This window comes from Octopus sinensis, linkage group LG2 (assembly GCF_006345805.1).
Source record: "Octopus sinensis linkage group LG2, ASM634580v1, whole genome shotgun sequence".
NCBI classification, from domain to species: Eukaryota; Metazoa; Mollusca; class Cephalopoda; order Octopoda; family Octopodidae; genus Octopus; species Octopus sinensis.
This window is the reverse complement of record NC_042998.1, coordinates 97045117-97064329: the sequence shown is the minus strand read 5'-3', so window position 1 is coordinate 97064329 and position 19213 is coordinate 97045117. Positions and strand designations below refer to the sequence as shown.

At 35.6% G+C, this 19213-nt stretch overlaps 2 protein-coding genes and 1 long non-coding RNA gene across 3 annotated transcripts in view; 2 read left to right on the top strand and 1 right to left on the bottom strand.

Annotated features, from left to right (window-relative positions):
* LOC115232462 (60S ribosomal protein L28) overlaps positions 1 to 2731 on the top strand; it is a 12949-nt gene extending 10218 nt beyond the window's left edge. Inside the window, exons 5-6 of the mRNA XM_029802344.1 lie at positions 1698 to 1816; positions 2606 to 2731. Coding sequence (XP_029658204.1) covers positions 1698 to 1816; positions 2606 to 2686 — 200 coding nt within the window. The 3' untranslated portion in view covers positions 2687 to 2731. The remainder of the gene's footprint in view (positions 1 to 1697; positions 1817 to 2605) is intronic.
* The window catches only part of LOC118760929, a 23650-nt gene extending 4437 nt beyond the window's left edge, over positions 1 to 19213 (bottom strand). The window contains exon 1 of the long non-coding RNA XR_004997044.1: positions 19088 to 19213. This is a non-coding gene — a long non-coding RNA (uncharacterized LOC118760929). The remainder of the gene's footprint in view (positions 1 to 19087) is intronic.
* LOC115227670 lies at positions 11844 to 19070 on the top strand. Its single transcript, XM_029798426.2, has one exon. The coding sequence runs from the start codon at positions 12508 to 12510 to the stop codon at positions 13732 to 13734; it is 1227 nt and encodes a 408-aa protein (XP_029654286.1). The 5' UTR covers positions 11844 to 12507; the 3' UTR covers positions 13735 to 19070.

Here is a 19213-nt window from a genome sequence, read left to right as displayed (position 1 = left end):
GCTCTCTCTCCACTGGGTTCATAATGAGCATTCTAGACTGGAATTTCTTTTATTATATTGTCTAACCTGACAAATTTCTGATGCAAAATATATATATCCTCAATTTTTCTCTAGGAAAAAAAATCCCATCAAGTATTGTAAACAAAGCCTACATTTACTAGCATTATATCAAAGCAAAATGATGGAATATGGAGTGTTGTAGTCAAGATGTGTTTGGTTGCCTGAGCAAGTGGCTTAACCCTTTCGTTACCAACCCGGCTGAAACCGGCTCTGGCTCTGAGTACAAATGCCTTGTTTTCATAAGTTTTGAATTAAAACCTTCCACCAAACCTTAGTCACAATTTATGTTCATAACACTAGCTTAATGATAACCAAGTAATTTTACTAAATTCTTTGTTATATTTAAAGTAATTGAAAGAAACAGAGAGCATCTCAAAATAAATACAGTAACGAAAGGGTTAACATTTTTATTGTCATTGAAAAGCTGAAAGTTTTGAATGTGGATGAAACTCTTGGCCCTTGAGTCACTTTGTAACTGCTGATTAAAAATAATATGTGTATATATACTCATGTATTTGATTGATTGTGTTTGTTCTGTCTAACTATACATGTATACAAGTGTGAAAATGGGCTATTCATAATCAGTAGGAAGGTAACAGGCTACCTTAATAAAGTTATAGATATATTAATAAAGAAATACCAAGGCTGTTTTCATGTTGAAGAGCACGGTAAATTTATATGCAGTCATCAGGCTGGTAAGATTGTGAGTGACAAGGAATTGAAGGTCTGGTCTGAATGCTTGCAAGATGGTAAAAGGCTTTGGTATTGTTATATCCTTACACCTCCAGTACCATAGTATGGTTGATATTGTCGATGATAAAGAATACACTGTAACAGTGTTGTAACAATGGCAGTAACAAATGCTCAACGAACCAACAGTCAGTATTTCCAACACACTAACTCAAACTGTACCTGGACTTTGAAGACTAAACTATGAACAGCCAACTTTGTCAGGTTGCTACTATTTATTTATATGTAGTTGTCCAGTCTATTCTCGTCAGAGGCTGTCATATTCTTACCACATCTCCCCAAGGAATAAATAAATTTTATTTATTATTTTTTAGTATCTTTTTCGCTGTGGCCTTATCTCAAGGTGTTCCGGTCTAGAATTTGAAATAGGAATTTGAATTTTTACACAATAGTACTTTCTATAGTATGCAGGAAACATAATACCCTCCTCCAGATTATAATTGAATTCAGAAATTGAGTTTGCCATGCCATCTGATGTAAACGAACTTACCAAATTTTCAGACTTCCTTGACTGTAACCCAATTAACTGTTGTTGCTGTAACCTACATGAGCTTCAAAAAATCCTCATCGCCAGATGTTATATCCTTACACCTCCAATATCATAGTATGGTTGATATTGTCAACAATAGATAAAGAATACACTAACAGTGTTATAACAACACAGAACAGAAACAGCAGCAGTAACAAACCCGCAACAAACCAACAATCAATATTTCCAACACACTAACTCATACTGTAAATTGTACCTGAACTTTGAAGACCGAACTGTGAACTACGTCAGATATGTAGTGATCCAATCTGTTCTCATCAGGGTGTCATATTCTCACTGCAACAGGTATTGAAATAAACTCTAGCTCTTTTTAACTAATGTTTCTATTTTATTTCAGAGAGGAATCGTCCTTCAAAAGCTTATACCAGGATAGAGTTGAAAAAAGATCCCAGAAGAACATTGACATCTATCAGGAAAATGGTCAAAAAGAACAGATATCGAGTAGACCTAAAAATGGTAGGTTTTAACTTAATTAAAACGAGTGTCTAATCCATGCTATCATGGATAAGAGAATGTTAAACTGAAGAATTGGTGTCAATTATAAAATGTGGCTCTTGCTTTTTGTGGGGATTACTGGCTCTATTTCTGCTTGTGATCGGATATTCTCTCTCTCCTCCAGCAGTTATACATATATACACACACACACATACTCTGACTTCTATTAATGCAAGTATTTCACTAATTTGTGATATTTGTATAAAGGACTTAATGACATTTGAAGGACCCCATTCAAGGCCATTTGATTCATTTGTAAGGATCCCCCCTTTTCTGAATCTTACCCATGGACATGGCAACTTCTCCATCTCAGAGTTAAGCAAGCTGTGTGCCTTCTCCATCCAAGTACATTCATTGTGTTTCACCTTTAAATAATTTTCTCCCAGTTAACTTGCATGTATTCATTCACCAATAAGTATGGGGCCAAATAAGAGAAAGAAGTAAGCAAAGATTGGGTATTTTTGTATATTTGCCTCTAGTTAGCTAAGATTCATTAGTTGTTTGTTCTCGGGGCTTAATTTCTAAGGACAGGGAGAATTGTTTTCCTGTCTTAAACTAATTTAATCACTTAATAAGTGTCATATTGTAACCTAGTGCAGTTCTGAGATTATTTTGGATGCATGCATTCCAGCTAAGTTCTTTCTTACATTGGTAGTTATAGCATTTCTATCAATGAACAGCCTTGATGAAATAATTATGTCTTGCTGCTCTAAACGTAATGGAAGTAACATTTTTTTTTTTTCTTTTAAGGCTGCAATGAGAAAAGCCAGTGCCCTTATTCGCAGTCAACGTCCCGTTGTGAAAAAGGCTGGGCGTAAGAAGAAGGAATAGTTATGTACCAAGTGAACATTAAAATAAATTTTGATTCAATGAAAATTGTGTGCAGTATTTTTTATTGATAAATGGGCTTTCAACCTCAAAACAATGGGTATTTACAGGTTGTGGGATAATTTGAAATGAAATATTTGTTTATTTTACCATGAGATTGATCATTTCTAATGTGCATAAAAAAGATTTGCAATGACTTGTGTCTATGGTGGCAATTTTTAATCATTTAAAATTTGTCTTTTATACACTCATTGTTATTGTGTAAACAGTCAACTCCATTGCTGCAACCTATGTACTTATATAACCTTATATAATAGTTTGATGGGTCTGTTCTCATTTACCATCATTCCACTTGACATGGTTCTTTGTGAGGTCCAGAATGCTGAGATTGGCATATCAAGACAATTACCCCCTCTCTAATATACTAAGAAGTTTTAAATCATCATCAGTTGTTCTTGGTGGGTAAATGTCCTAAACTCGAGATTGGACCTCACCGTGTTTTTGTGTTCTGCAGACTCCTTCCACTTGCATCAATTGGCCCTTTGATACTTATCTATCCAATCATTTATGTATATTGAAGTTGCGCATATTTCACTACAATGTTTTTTCATATCGGCAACTTACTATCTGTTACATATAAATCCTATATGAGATCCCATTGTTTGCATTGGTACACTCAAAAGAATCTCTGTCTACTCCCTTTAATATACAGTATGGCCATTTTCTAGTTGGTTGCAGTGTTTAGGGCATTTTTAGCTTAGGAATTCTTGGGCACTGTTGTATGACAGTGACCGGGATAATTTTAAATAGCCCAGTCTACCTAAACTAAATAATTGTGGCAGAGTTGGAGCAGATCACTGCCCATTTGACAAATAATTCATGAGTTTGTATTGTCAAGTTCAATTCCTTCTGTTGTAATTTCACGTTGAAAACTTGATACTTCTCTGCTGTTGTATATATACTTCAATCTGGATAGCTACATAAATAAAGTACAATTTAGCATTAGGAAAGGTGGCACAGTCCTGGCTTGCTAGCTCCTGTCAAACTCCAGCTCATACCAACATGGATGTCATACAATGATGAATTGTTAGTATACAATTGCATGAAGTGGCTCTTGACTGAAAAATTAGACAAATATGACTTGATCGGTGGAGCAGGCTTTAAAAAACTGGTCTGATTTAATGGGTGTCAAAAGAGGAAGGTTCATTTGATTGCAAAGGCATGAGAGTGGACAGCTGAATTAAACCTTGCAACAGTTAACTAGCTTGGTGCTGGTCTCCAACAATAAAACCAAATAGCATTCCAGTCTACATTAGCACAAGAAACCAGCTTAATACAATACTCTTACTTGTTTCAATCGTTTTGACTGGAGCACTGCCTTTAGTCGAGCAAATCTTACCCAGGACTTATTCTTTGTAAGCCTAGTACTTATTCTATCAATCACTTTTGCTGAACTGCTCAGTTAAGGGGACATAAACACATCAGCATCGGTTGTCAAACAATGTTGGGAGGACAAACATATACATGTATATGACAGGCTTCTTTCAGTTTCCGTCTACCAAATCCACTCGAGGCTTTGGTCAGCCTGAGGCTATAGTAGAAGACGCCCAAGGTGCCACACAGTGGGACTGAACCCGGAACCATGTGGTTGGTAAGCAAGCTACTTAACAGTTTCCTTTAGTGTCCGTCTACCAAATCTACTCACAAGTCTAATTAGCCCGAGGCTATATTAGAAGACCCTTGCAGTAAGACTGAACCTGGAAGGAAACTAATCACAGCCATGCCTGTACCTATAAGCTAAGATTTCAGTTTTCATAAATGGTTGCAGAAAAATTGTATGAATTTATATATATATATATATACAGGGTAGCCCAAAAGTAGGTTAACAGTAGGCGTCGGCAACCTAAACCAGGCTGCGGGCTGCACCCCTCTCCCAGCCTGCAAAAATAACAAAATCAATGATGATAACTGTAAATTGAGCCTTTATTAAGACTTGCAGTAATCACAGTATGAAACAATGTGAAGGTTGCTGATGCTTTGAAAGAGATAGAGTCAATGTCTGGCTTGATGGATGAGGAGAACATCTTGAAGATGAGCGTCTAAGCTGTGCTCTCGTCTTGTTCTTCGTCAGCTTCATTCGGCTGAACAGCTGCTCACAAGAGTATGTGGACCCAAACAAGGAAACTAAGCACATGGTCTCCCGAACAATAGCTGGGAAATCATCCCTGCTGCTGTGGAAAAACATGGCAAGCTGAACCGTGTCCTTGATGTCAGTCGACTCATCCAAGGTAATGGAGAAGCGAGTGGACTGACACATGTCCTTCAGGGTAACCTGGACATGGGTGGCCATCTCCTCTACGTGGCGGGTCATGATCCTGGCTGATGGCCTCAAACTCACTCAACTTGTTAGGACACATGTCCTTAACCACAGCCATCATGCACACCTTGAAGAATTTGCCATGGGTAAACCGCTTGAGGTTGGTAGCCACAAGGTGTGCAACATGGTAGCTGACCCGAGTGATGCTTTCAGAAGCTGCTTCCACCAAAGAGATGATCCTCTTCATGAAGGCATGTTGGTTCTCCAGCCACGCATTCAGACGCCTGAACTCTGCCTTGTCAGGTAACGCAGCTTGCTTGGGGTGCACTGAAACGAAGTGATGCTTCACATTGCATCCCTTCATAATGGTGACGATCTCATAGCAGATGACACAAAGCTTTTCCCTTGCGCTTGACAAAGAACACTTACCATTCCTTTTTGGAGGAGCAGTTCTTGTCCAACAGCTTCCTCTTCTTCGCAGGTTGGGTACCTTCAGCCATCTAAAATAACAAAAAATATTTATAACCAAGTCAATTGGAGTAGAAGCAAAAAATAACTTATCGTACAGTGATACTATACTACAATATTGGTCAAAAGGATGATTTCCTCTTTCTAACTCTATTGGAATTCTTCTCCAAAGTAATGTTTGTTCTGTGTCAGTACCATGAAAGTAGGATGCTGTTCTGGCTGGGGAGAAGACGGCTGCTGATCGGCTCCATTAAATTTACTGTCAGTTCAAAAACCCCACTGGGTCGTGGGAAATGTCTCATGGACCACAGGTTGCCGACGCCTGGTTTACAGTTACTCAACTATCTCTTTCACATTCATATAACAGTTTAGATCTTAATTATAAAAAAATATGAAACCATTATTCTATGCTAATTTAGTTAATTTTGTCAAGCTCCCTTTTCAGTTTGTAAGATAAAAATTTAAATGTAATAAAATGCTTTAAAAGAAATTTAAAGTGCCTACTTGATAACTGTAAACCTACTTTTGGGCCACTCTGTGTGTATGTGTAATATAGAATCCACTGGATACTCAAGTAAAGAGCAGTGTTATAATTATTTTTACTCTAATCAAATTGTCTGGGTTGTATGTTTTGATATCTCACTTTTTAACTCTTGTTACCAAATCTCTGTTGAAATACTTTGCCTTTGTTTCAATTTGAAAAGTAATGATAGCATGGCTGTGTAGTTGAGAAGCTTGGAAGCCTGTTGTGTATGTTGGGTCTCACAGAAGCAATGACAAGTGACTAAGACTTTTGGCAATTTGCTGTGCTTGAGAAGACGCATCAAGCCAAGTGAAAATGTAATCATGGCCAGTGCCAGTGACAAAAAAGGCACCCACTACATACAATAGGTGCAGGTATCAATGTAATCTCCCGTGTTCTCCTTGAATTTATCAAGGATATAGTCCTTGAGGGATATTCTGCAGCCTGTTTTGCCATAGTTCTTCACTAAGTTCTCAACAAGCTCCTCATAGTTTTCAGCTGTGGGATTCCCCAGGAAGCCCTGAACCACTGTGACAAAGTTGTCCATGCTGCTTTCTCCATCCTAGTTAGCTTCTTTAGGGAATTTCTTGCACTCTGTGATCTTTATTTGCAGTCCAGTGAGACTTTTGTCTCAGAGAGCTTAGGGAAGAAGTCTTGAAGGCTGCAGACTCCTTGTCTAGAGCTGTGACAAGTTGTTTCACAAGGCCCAATTTTATGTGCAGTGGTAAAATAAAACTTTTTGTGGGTCCAACAGTAGCTCCCATTAAGACCTTGTTTCTCCTCACACTAAACTGGGCCCATTGTGGCCAGGCCTGCCTATGGTAGTATGCCACAGTGTTCCTGCTGTTCCAGAGGCAAAGATAACATGGAAACTTGGCAAAGCCACCTTGGAGACCCATAAAGAAGGCCACCATTTTGAAGGCTCTGATAACCTCCCAACCATTCTCTTCATATTTCAAGGCATCTAGCAAGATCTTGATGCTGCTGTATTCCTCTTTGAGCTGCACTGAGTGAGCCAGGGAAGAGATGGATACATGTTCCCATTATGAAGTGCCTGGGTTTTGAGACTCCTGGATGGTCTTCTTAGTTGGGGTAGTATGGGTTTCTCTCCTCAGCTGCACCTCTGTAATCTGGATCAATTCATCCTCTTATGTGCTACTCTGTCTTTGGAGGAGTAGGTATGGGGTGCTCAGGGCTGTGTGGAACTGGGGAGATGGATGACAGAAGGTTTGGATATATAGTAGCATTCTTGCCAGCTCGACATTTGGAAGGCTCCACCTTGCAGAAGAAACAATTGTTTAAGTGATCAGTTGGTTCCCTTCAAATTCATGGGATTGTGAATGTCATGGCTCTATTTTCCCCTCCGCACCATTCTGCGAAAGAGTAAAATAAATAAATACGAGTATAAAAATACAAAGGTTTCACTGAGTGTTATTAAAAAACATGTGTTAAATAATGTTTCAATAATACTGATTAAGAAAATAAATAACATTTGAATAAAAAAAAATTCCATAACTTTAACACTTAAAAATCTCACTATCAAAACAACTAAAACTTTCCATCTTACCTTCTAGAGTTCATTTGCAGAGTTCGCATGTGAAATAAGGTACCCAGGGTTTGTCTTGTTCCCTGACAGATATACCAAAATATGTCTTGTAGGCCTCACACATTTTAGTAGATGTTACCAGAGAGTACATTTTCACTCTTGTCTTGATACATTTGCCACAGACATAGCAAATTAGAACCTCTTGATGCCATGTGATGAATGCAGCTATCAATGACATCTTGTCTCCACTTGAACAGGAAGAAGTAAACATAGATCCCCATATCTATGTTGCCAGAATGTTCTAGAAATTCTTGAAACATTTAGAAAATTCTGCTTCAGTAATCAAGTGTTGAATCTCTCTGAAATGTAATGGAAAATTGGTCAGTTTCAAAAAACATTGATGTCCAGGTTGCAAAAGAAAAATCTGGAGGGAATAGTAGTTATTTCCTTTGATTTATAGGTAGAAGCAAATAGGAAGTAACACTTAACCAAAGACAAAAAAAAAAAAAAATAATATAATTTTGTTTCATAGTGAAAATGTTAACAACATAACACTACTTGTACTTCTATCTTTAAGAGTTGTTGGTCAGTTTATAAGTGCTTGCATCTGTAGATATATAAGCAAGTGGCATCACTTTTTCATTATCTCACTGAACTTATATTATCAGAATTGAAGTCTGACAATATAAATTCATTATATTTGATAATGTCACCAAATCATCAGTCTGGCATTGATCACTTGCTACATTCATCCTGCTGGTAATAGATTATATAGAAATATAAATTTCATGATTATAGGATGTTCCTTAAATGCATCATCACCAATGATTTTTTTTTCTTTAACCTAATATTCAGTATTAGCAGCTGTTTATAGCTTGTCTAGGTATTTTGAATTATTTTCATCCAACTCTCACAGCTCATTTGTGCACTTTTATTCTTGTGACTATATGCAATAGTTTGTATGGCTACCTTAAATTATTCATATACTCACACCTGTGCAATTGGGTCTAAATTAATTCAGAAATTTTTAGCTGACAAAAACTAATTAGATAAAGGTGACCGTTTTTATTTTTGCACAGTTGGAGACTTAGTGATTCAGAAACTTGCTTTGCAACCATGTTTCAGGCTCAATCCTATTGTGCATCACACTGAGCAAGTGTCTATTATTATAGCCCCAGGCCAACTTGTATATGTATATATGTGTGTGTTTATCCCCTCTACTATTTTACAACCAGTGTTGGTTTGTTTACATCCCCATAACTTATCAGTATGGCAGAAAAGACCAATAGAATAAGTACCAGATTTTAAAAAAAACCCTCAAAAAACTAAGAACTGGGGTCAATTTGTTTGACTAAACTCTTCAAGGTGCTTCCCAATATGGCTGTAGTCTAATGACTGAAACAAGGAAAAGGTATATAAATATTCCATCACTACTACCACAAAACATGGACAACCTGTAAAACCCTTAATGTTGTAAAAATGCTAAGCTTCATCACCACTGGAGGTCTCTCTCACTAGATGACATCCCCATAGCTCCATTATGAATGGCCTTCTTTAGAGCTAAAAAAAAACCCCAAATCTTCTAACCTTCTACAAAGTTCTGGTGAAACCTACAATGGAGTACTACTACATCAGGGACAGTGCCATTGCTACATGCAGACATCCTAGATCTCATTGAAAGAAATTCCACTCAACTAAACTAACATGAAATCATCGTTAAACAATCGAACTCTGAGCACACCATGCTATTTCCCTGGTCCTTATTGGTACTACAAATGTTTCCTGTTCTTCAGAGCTGCAAGTCTTGTACACTGCCACTCAATCAGTCAGCATCGTTGGATGGACCCCCATTGTTTAATGTTATGGGTCAGATAGTTTGACTGGAGGACTGGCAAGCCAGTAGGCTGCGCTAGGCTCCAATCTGATCTGTCAAGATTTCTACAGCTGGATGCCAACCACTCCGAGAGTGTAGTGGGTGCTTTTTACATGCCTCTGGCATGGAAGCCAGTCGGGTGGCAGTGGCATTGACCATGTTTGGAAGGTGCTTTTTATGTGCCACCTGCACTCACTTGTCTTTCCTCATCATCTAGTGTTATAACCTCACCTCAACATTAACCTCTACATACACTCCCTCATCCTCAAAATGTTCTGGAATTCCTTTTCTTAGTACATTTCTCCAGCAGTAGCCAAACAGCAAGTATTGAAAAATTTTCAGGTGGCAAGTGTAAATTAGTCATATGAGATCATTCCTCAAACCATTAATCTAAGATATTTAAGAGACTTTACCATATCACACTTCCAAATATGAACAGCACACACGTATTTGAAATGCCTTGTAGAATAGAGCAATAGGACATCCTCTGCTGGAATGGTCAAAGGATAGAAATCAAACTGTGCTAGTCATGTGCATAGTAAATTAAGTGGGACAGGAAGGCATTATTTCAATGATACCTTTAATTTTTTTCTTCCCACTCTCCATTATTTACTTATCTCCCCATCATTCATCCTCTCCTATTCACTATATATCTGTGATATGTGAGATAGCATTGGATCTTTCCATATTCAATCATAATTATCACCATCTTTATCATTTTACCTCCCTCACTTCTCCATTATGATGCTTGTGTAATTAGCAATTGCATCAGATCTGTTGGTATCCAATACAAGAGACCATTGCCATCACCTTTCTGAACTGTCAGCCATTACTTCATATTCCTCTGATTAACCTTCATCATTGTTAACATCTTACTATCACCCATCTCTGACTCTTGGTCTCTTTCCTAACACCAAATATGTAGCTATGTTTACTGTCACTCTCCTATCACTCTCTATTATTACTGTCCCTTTTTCATTAGTCTCCAAACCACTGTCCCTTCTGTAATTCCCTCCTCTGCTTTCCTCTCACTTCAGTCACTCTGTTTCTTCCATCATATTTTCTTTTCTTTCACCTTCTCTCTCTCTTTCTCTCTGTTGTCATTCTCTTATTCACTATCACAGTTACATTTACTTTCAAGACCATTTAGTCTTGTAGGGGACAAGGCAACCGCTCTTGTGCTGGTACTCTGATGAAATGCCTCCAGTACACTGTAAGTAGTTGACAAAAAAAAATGGAGATAATATCGGGATAGAGCGCACTTTTCAGTCTTGTGCTGGTACCATGATAAAATGCACTCAGTACACTCTATAATGTCCACCTCAAAGCTCAGTCCTTGTGGTGTGATAACTTGTATGCCTCAATATCCCTGAGAGGTATGCAACCAGAATGCTAGCTCTTGGTTTCACATGCTGGACTGGTCAAAAGATAGAGATCAGACTAATATGGACCACACATTTGTAAAAATGGGATTTTGTAGGGTCAACACCTCTACCTAGCAAAAAAAACAAAAAAACAGTTAAAGAAGCATCTGAAGTGATTAGATTCTGGATTCTCAACCAGGAATTGAAGCCTCAGTGAATATTTCTGTAAGTTTATTTCCTTTGTTCTCTAGATTTACACAGGAGACTCCGCTATCAACTTCCTGGCCATCTTGTGTCAAGTTCAATTCGACCTGGATAACTCACATAATATCCTTCATGTTACTGTGACCTAGTTTAGCTATGGAATTGTTATAAATACAGAACAACTAAACAGAATTTACACACTTTCTCTTTGGCTTGGCACTTGTAGCATGCCTACTTCCTTTGATGTCAGAGAGTTAACATATGTCTCCTTCTCTCTACTTGGTAACTGTTGCAGAGGTAACATACCTCTCTTATCTTCCTGGTAACTTTCAGACGCGGAAGTCGGCTTACTTTCTTTCTCTCTCTTTTTTTTTTATGTCGCCTACAATAATCAGAGATATCTATACAAAGGACAATAGGGATCTTTTCGGTTTTTTCTAGCGGTGTCATATGAAATTGTCACCCATAATTTTGACCCTAGTATCGATCTATTGCATTTCAATCTGTTTTAGGGTTAGGGGTGGGTGGAAGGGTATCTTTTTTTTCTTCAGAAATATAAATAAACCCAATCTGTTTCTTAAACAAGGGACATATTCATACGGCACAGAATGTTTTCACCTCAATAGAAGTCATTGATTGGTTGAAATTGCAGAAATTGAAGAAAAACAACGACAAATATCTTACAAACTATAGAATTTTCTCAATAAGCCAAGAGAAAAAGATGTCCGAGACACATTCTACCAGTATACGAAGTTTCAAATTGTTAGTTAACTAGAAAATTCCGTCCATCAAAAGGAAAAGATCCCAAACTTGAACTGTGACTACCTATCTAATCCGTATGAGCATGGAAAACAGGCACAAAATTATATTGATAGCTGGGTTGAGATCGTTCATATTTACTATTATAGTCAATTATTATTTCAGCTACAAATCTTAAAATACTGTGATCAGAAAAAGGGATAGAATAAGATACATATTTAAAAGTAATTTTCGTAATGCACCCATACACTTTATTATTTAAACCATTTAAATCCGGTTTCATAACTTTAAACCCAGTTATGTAAATTATGAGGAATTTCTGTTTTTACAATAGAATTTTAAAAGTTACTCTAGGGAGGGCATATACTTTATAATTGCCTTCTACAAGAATAAACATGTTATTATCTAATTTGTAACTATCCACTATCTCTGTAACTGACCCGGTTATATATTCAGGAATAATTTTCTTCATTTACACCGTCTATCTACGCCAGACAGTTCAACAACAGAATTATTTTGTTCTCTTCGATACTTTTTTCTTATTCAATTGATTTTATTTTTATCTTCATAACATTCTTCGTATTTGAAACACGCTTTTGTTGATTATCATATCATAAATTCGGATACTGAATATTTCCTTTTTATTCATAAAAAAACCCCAACAAAATACAAAACCGTCTTCAAACGGTTTTCATAATTTTCAAACGAGATACGGAAAGAAAAAAAAATGCAAACTTGAGTTGGATTACCGATCGCCCAAATATCAAAACATGCGGTATGTTTATGACCTGTGGGACAATTTTTGTATTATGTGCGACAAAGCATCTGTGTTTGTTTCAAGAAGTAAAGATTTCTTTTTTTCCATGATGTTAGTTAACCATCAGGCTTTTTCATCTGTGATAAATATCGTGGCTGCATTATGGACATCATTTAGTTCTTTCCTCTCCGTTTCAAGTGAAATTATCATGTGGCTTATTTACGGAATTATTGAGTTTGTCACGGAAGTTGAAACCTGCTTGAGAATGTTTGTTGTATTACTTTGGCAGTTGTTTTTAGTTTTTATAAATACAATTTTCCTTGTTGTGAATGCCATCGAAAGTTTCATCTATCTGTTGTGGAATGGCGGTGTTGGAACCGTTTCTGTACTCAACACTTCAGTGGAAATTTTGAAAGAAAGCTGGGATACAGCTTGCATGAAAGGAGAAGAGTTTACAGACGCATTTTTCTTGCTCGTTGTTGGTGGATTTGAAACTATTGGATGTTTTGTTGTGGACATTTTCTTATATGTCCTCAAACTTCTGTCCTCTGTCTTAAACGTCCCATATTTGCTACGTGATGCAATTGACTCTTGTATTATGATGATTACAAAAACAATGGATTATATATGGATTCATTTAACGTATTCCAAAGAAGCATTGTTCGGTGTAGTAGTTTGTATCTTTCTTCACATTATATTGACCCAAGGAATAAAAATGAGTAGAACTCTAAACCAAAGAGGTATTACTTTCCCCATTTTTAGACACTATTATAGTCATACCGTTGCTAGATTTGACAACGATAGTGAGATCTCTGATAACGAAGAACCAGGAGAAGAAGAACATGATAGCAGCAATGTCACTGAATCTGATAATAGTGATTCAGAAAGTGTTGATGACAGCGAAACTAACGAAAGCGACTCCATTATGTCTGAAACAACAGACAGCGATATTGATCTGCCAAATTATGGAAACTCTTTGCAACAAAGTCGCCCACCCACACCGCTAATAAACAAGCCCTTAAACAGCACTCAGCTTGAAAGAGAAATTGAACGAGAAAGAGATAAACGTAAGTGTGTTGTTTGTCAAGACCACGTAAAGACAGTTTTAATTCTGCCATGTAAACACATGTGTTTGTGTGTACAATGTGCTAACCACATCGTCAGTAGTACTCCACCAGATAGAAATGTTTGTCCGTTATGTCGAACCAGAATACAGAAAGTAATGAATATTTATGTGTAAAACGTCAGTTTTGTTTTTTACAAGTAGAATCATGGAAAGAATATTATCTTTTATACGTTAATAATTATTTTTATGTATATTGACATGTATGTTATTGAAATACTGTAATTTATCTTCGTTTATCAAGAACAGTTACGTCCCACATTGTGCAAAATATACCTTGGGGCAAATATCTTCGGAACCATAAACATTTTGCGATGTCTCTGAGAATATGTAAATAGAAACATGAATAGTATCTCAGAGATGTGAGAATTACAAGAACACTGACATCAAACATTACTCTTATACATTCTTATATTTATTCCTAAATATAACATTAAAAAAGTGTTGCAATATAACGTATGTAACTCATACATTTTTCTGAGGCCTTAGAAATTTTATATATTTTTCCTTGAATTTATTTCCCCCACCTCTTTTGCTATCACTCTTAGTAGACGAATTGAAGGCAGCCAGCTCATTATTTGTATCCAGTGCACTGAGCGATTGGTTTGGAAAGTGAGCAGAAAGTATTTTATTTTAAAGGCAATACGTGGATTTTGTACAAATGTGTTCTTTAGCAGAATTATTTCCATTAGCTTCCACCTTATCCAATTTGGATGGGCTTAAAATACTGTTGATAAAATAGTTTTGGTAATGTAAATTATGTGAGCTGGTGGAGGAGGAGTACCATATTAACTTATGCATCAAAATATCTGCTATATCGATAGAAACAAACACTTGTGTGCCACTGAATTTCTCGAAAGAAAACTTTGCTGAAGTATTACAGAAAGTGTATGTAAATAACTTGGAATTTAGTAGTTCTATTTTTAAAAATTGTCTGTGTAGAAATAATTGCTTTAAGTAATGAGTTTGTCTATGCCAGAAGTTTGGTAGGTCTATATTTATTTTTTGAAGACTAGTCAAGTGGAAAAGCTGTATCCATGACCTATTACAAGGCTTCCAAGACTGGAGATAGGTACGCAAGAAGGTATCCTCAAAAGGGATTTCTGGTTTGAATGCTAGTAAGAGACTAGATTCTGCTAAAGGTCCCCAAGGACAAAATGGTAGTGTTATGCTGGGAAACTGATTAATTCACCACCACATATAGGTAGAAGAAAATGATATTAAATACTGGAAAATGATGACCAATTACTGTTTTTGTTGCCAGGTTATCACCTGATCAAAATAATTGTTTTTCTTAATCAAAGGTTATCTTTGCAAGCAAAAGTTTCTGAGAATCTACTGCCTAGCATGTGATCCAGCTGGGCTGGTATATTTGATATAGTGTTATCAAACAATTCATGTTGAGCAAAGAGAGATTCTCCCTGAAGATGAGGTTTTTTTTTTCTCTGTGTAAGAGTGATATTTTATTTGTAATTATGGTTCAACACAGGCTTAGTCTAGGAACCATATAACAAGATCAAACACTACAAAATACATCATCTTTGACTATTAGTGCCACCATAAATGTTGTATGCTTGCAAAAACATAAGTCTGTTTAATATCTGAAATTAGTTTAAATAATGTGGAAGCTAATACTAAAATTTAAAACAGTACCAACCCACCTCTTTAGAACTGTTTCACACTGAATGAGCAAAATGCATTTTAACTGATGCTTTTTTTTTTTTTGTAGCTTTTTTAGCACTAAGCTTATTTCATGATGAAGTTCTTACAAGAGCCTATAAACTTACAAAATAATACGAATTAGTTAAAAAGGAATTGTAATGAAGCTGATATCTCTGGATTTTGCTTAAAGGGTTATAATTGTCAGATCTTCTACCAGTGCCTCTCCTTTATCAACAGCAGTCTGTTGATTCATAAGCCTTTACATTTCCAGGTTTCCAACTTGCATGTAATTTTGTTTATCAATCAAAATGTAAAATCATCACTACACTAAATTTTATGTCCTAGATGCTTTACTGTTACTGCATTGTTTTAATCCATCCTTGGTATGTCCTTTTATTTTCACTAGTATTCAGGATGATCAGCTAGTATTCATTGAATTTTATGATTAGTTGCATCAACTTGCAGCAGTAAATTGTGCACACATTCCATCTTCTAATTTTTGTTATAGTTTTGGCGTTCAGAATAAACTTAATCAAACATAGTACTTCCTTCTAGCTTTCATTTGATCAGCAAAAAGCTGTCATCATTATGCCTACTTTACTTGAATTCCAAAGGTATTTTTCTTTAATAATATAGATAGTCAAACAACAACTTATTATCGTATGCAATTTTGCAACTTTTCCAAAATGACAAAAAATATCTCAGCTTTTTTTTAACTTCAGTGTTGCTTTGTGTGTCTTGTCTAAAATTTGTCTCCCACATATTCAAGCTGGAGTTAGTATGAGTATGCTTAATGTATACTTAGATCTCTATTTTTTTTTGTTTTTAGTTACCACTTAAACTGATTTTCTTGATGTAGTAACAAAGAGGAAATTGCTTACTTTTTTTCTATCATGGTATTAATCACCAATAACTGTGAGCTCAGTGTCTGTAGAATGACTTGCTAGCTTTCTTCATATTTTTTCCCTTTGTGTTACTGTATGGTTATAAGTGAAGTCAGAGCTTCATTCACTTATGTGCAGGGTCACTTAATTATGATTTCATTCAATATATTCCCTTCTCAGATTCACACACTTATTGCAGTGGTCTATCAGTTTTTCCAAGCCCTGTAAAAGAACTTAGGAGGCTGAGCCTTCAACCAAGCCTTTCATGATACCTTCAAAGCCAGGAATTTTTCAGCATCCCCTCATATAACTACTGGAGTCAATTCATTTGAATGGTGCTCTAGCATGGCTTCAGTCTAACGACTGTAACTGAAAGTTATAAAATATACAAACCTGTCATTTTTACAAATGTTAGCATGGTGAGTTTTACAGTTCTGTCACTTGTAACCATTACAATCAAAATATTTTAGAATTTGGTTGAACTCTTATGAAACTGCTGATTGCTTTTATTTCTGCCTTCATGATTCATTGAAAATACATTTGATTTCCTAATTTCATCACTTTGCTGTCATTAGATGCATGTTATTCTTTTATTTGTATTGTATATATGGTACCATTTATAGTGTGACCTTTGTAATATATGATGTAATTTTAGTGTGAGGATATCTATTACTGAGTATTACTTTGCTGTGTGCGAAGTTCAAGTTTTATAGATGTATGAGAACACGGTGAGAGAGATGCAGTGTTTTGTCCAGTCTCACTTTAAGGGTGTTGGTTGATACTTAATGTCCAGATGTGTTGAAAATTTGGTAGAGCAGTTCATCTCTACTGGATGACATATCTAATATTACCGGTTATGGTATCAAAGTACGTTTATTCTGTACCATTTCATACTGTTCTTTGAGATTCATTTCAACATGTATCATTTCTAGGGTGATAAAAGAATCACTTTGTTGATCATTGTTACTCATTACTGTTACTCATTGGTTGCATGTTATCTAATAAAAGACAATTGAATAATATCACCTCATAGTTCAGAAATAATATCCATCAGTAATAATTCATGTTTTTATTTTCTCCATTTTCTTATACTGAGGTGATAAAATTGATTTTCTACTCAATTTTAATATTCCTTGAAGCGCTTCAAATAAATTAATACTTGATATCACTATTGAAAGTTATCTCCCCTGCATTGAATTATTTTATAGACCAGCATTCATGTGTTTAGTAGAACTATTAAATCATAGTTATTTTTAAACCTAGAATACTCAAAGCAAGAAGAAAAAGAGTGGATTTGCTCTTTTATGGAGAATTATTTGAAATATTTACGCTGCACTTTCATTATGAAGAAGCTTTTCATGTATGTAAAACCTTCACTGTGTTTTAGAGTTTCTAATTGTCATATCAAAATGCTTCTCTTGTTTGGTATTCACCAAAGAAGCTTTCCAATCTTTCGCACTTTTCTTTTATCTAACATGCTCTTGTTCTTTTGTGGCTTTCCCCAGTTGCCTTTGTCCATTATGCATAGCTTCATTTTTGAACGTGATTTTATTTTTGTAAAGCATTTATAGGTACAACTGTACCTCATTTCCTGGAAGAGACTTTGTACTAAAGTCTTTTCCAGTTCCTTCTTAAAATTATATAATTTAGAAACGCTCATCATTGATTATTGTCTTAAGCTATAATGATTCAAACTAGTCATTAACCACAATTGCTTCCAGTGATTCTGTATTTTGAATTCAAAATGCTTTGATGATGAAAACATTTCCATTTTAGCTGAGTAAGATTAGTATGAGTGAACTAAACAATAAAACAAATACGAATTAATAGTCACTCTGTCATCCCTTGACCAATATTTAAAAGATCTTCCTCTAATTTTGATTGAATTGTCTTTGAATACAGTGCTGACACAAATTTCTTGAATGCATTAATCATACATTACATGTTTCCATTTGCATACTACATGTGTTTGGATGTTTTCATTTTTACAATTGGATGGCTTTCTTGACATGAGGTCATTTATCATGACTGATATTCTAAATGTAATAAAGTCCTTTACTCAAAGACAATATAAATTGTCAAACTCCAGAGTTCAAATCCTTACCTTTCAACCACCAACTCTTTACATGTTGGTGATTTTTACTGAATTAATTTTTGATTTTTTTTAATCTATAAAGTTGGAGAATTTGAACAACTGTTTTTTAATTTGATTTTCAGCATATTATAAAAGTGGTAACATATCTTTAATAAATGTTTGTAAAATTTCTTCCAAAACCATTTTCTTTGTTTAAAATGATTGAAAAATGACCATCATAAATTTCATTTAAGGAATGGTGCCCCAGCATGGCCACAGCTTTCGGGCTGAAGCATTTTTAAGGATTTATTTAAGGATATATTTTTGTTATTAGTACTGTTGCATCATTGACAGTTGAGTTTTTGATTTATCATTTACTGACAGTGTGGATGCAGTATGGTCAAATTGTTAAGAAATTCACTTTGCAGCCACAAAGCTCTGGGTTCAATCCCCTTGCATGGCATCTTAGAGCAAATATAATTTTCTGTAGCCTCAGGTTAGCCCATACATCATGAATGAAACTGTATTGAAGCTGACTGGAAGGATGATTTTACCTGTATTTCAAAAGATACAGTCTTGTCACATGCTGATTTTTGTCTAAGAATTATGTTAAGGGTATAAGTGACTGTGCAATACTCAGCCACTTCCATGTTAATTCAGGAACAGGTAATTCAGAGTTGATCAAACAACGGGATCCTCATTGATTGAATGGCAGAGAATCAGCAAAATTCCTGATTACAACATTGTAAATTCCTTTCTTGGCCTTTATTTAACTATAGTTCATTACTGTAGGGTGAAAAAAGCAGTTTATATTCTATGTGAGGATTTAAAAACAAATGAAAATAAAAACAAGCCAATGATGTAGTTAATGTAGTTACATTGCTGAAAACTTGGTCTTTTAGATGCATTTGTGCCATTTTCCATATTGTTAGTTCCCTCCAGGCAGGTATTCCTTTAACTACAGTTAAATCTCAAT

What these genes read in the sequence shown, in the direction of transcription:
- LOC115227670 (XM_029798426.2), top strand. Translation starts at nt 12,508, where the DNA reads ATGCGGTATGTTTATGACCTGTGGGACAATTTTTGTATTATGTGCGAC.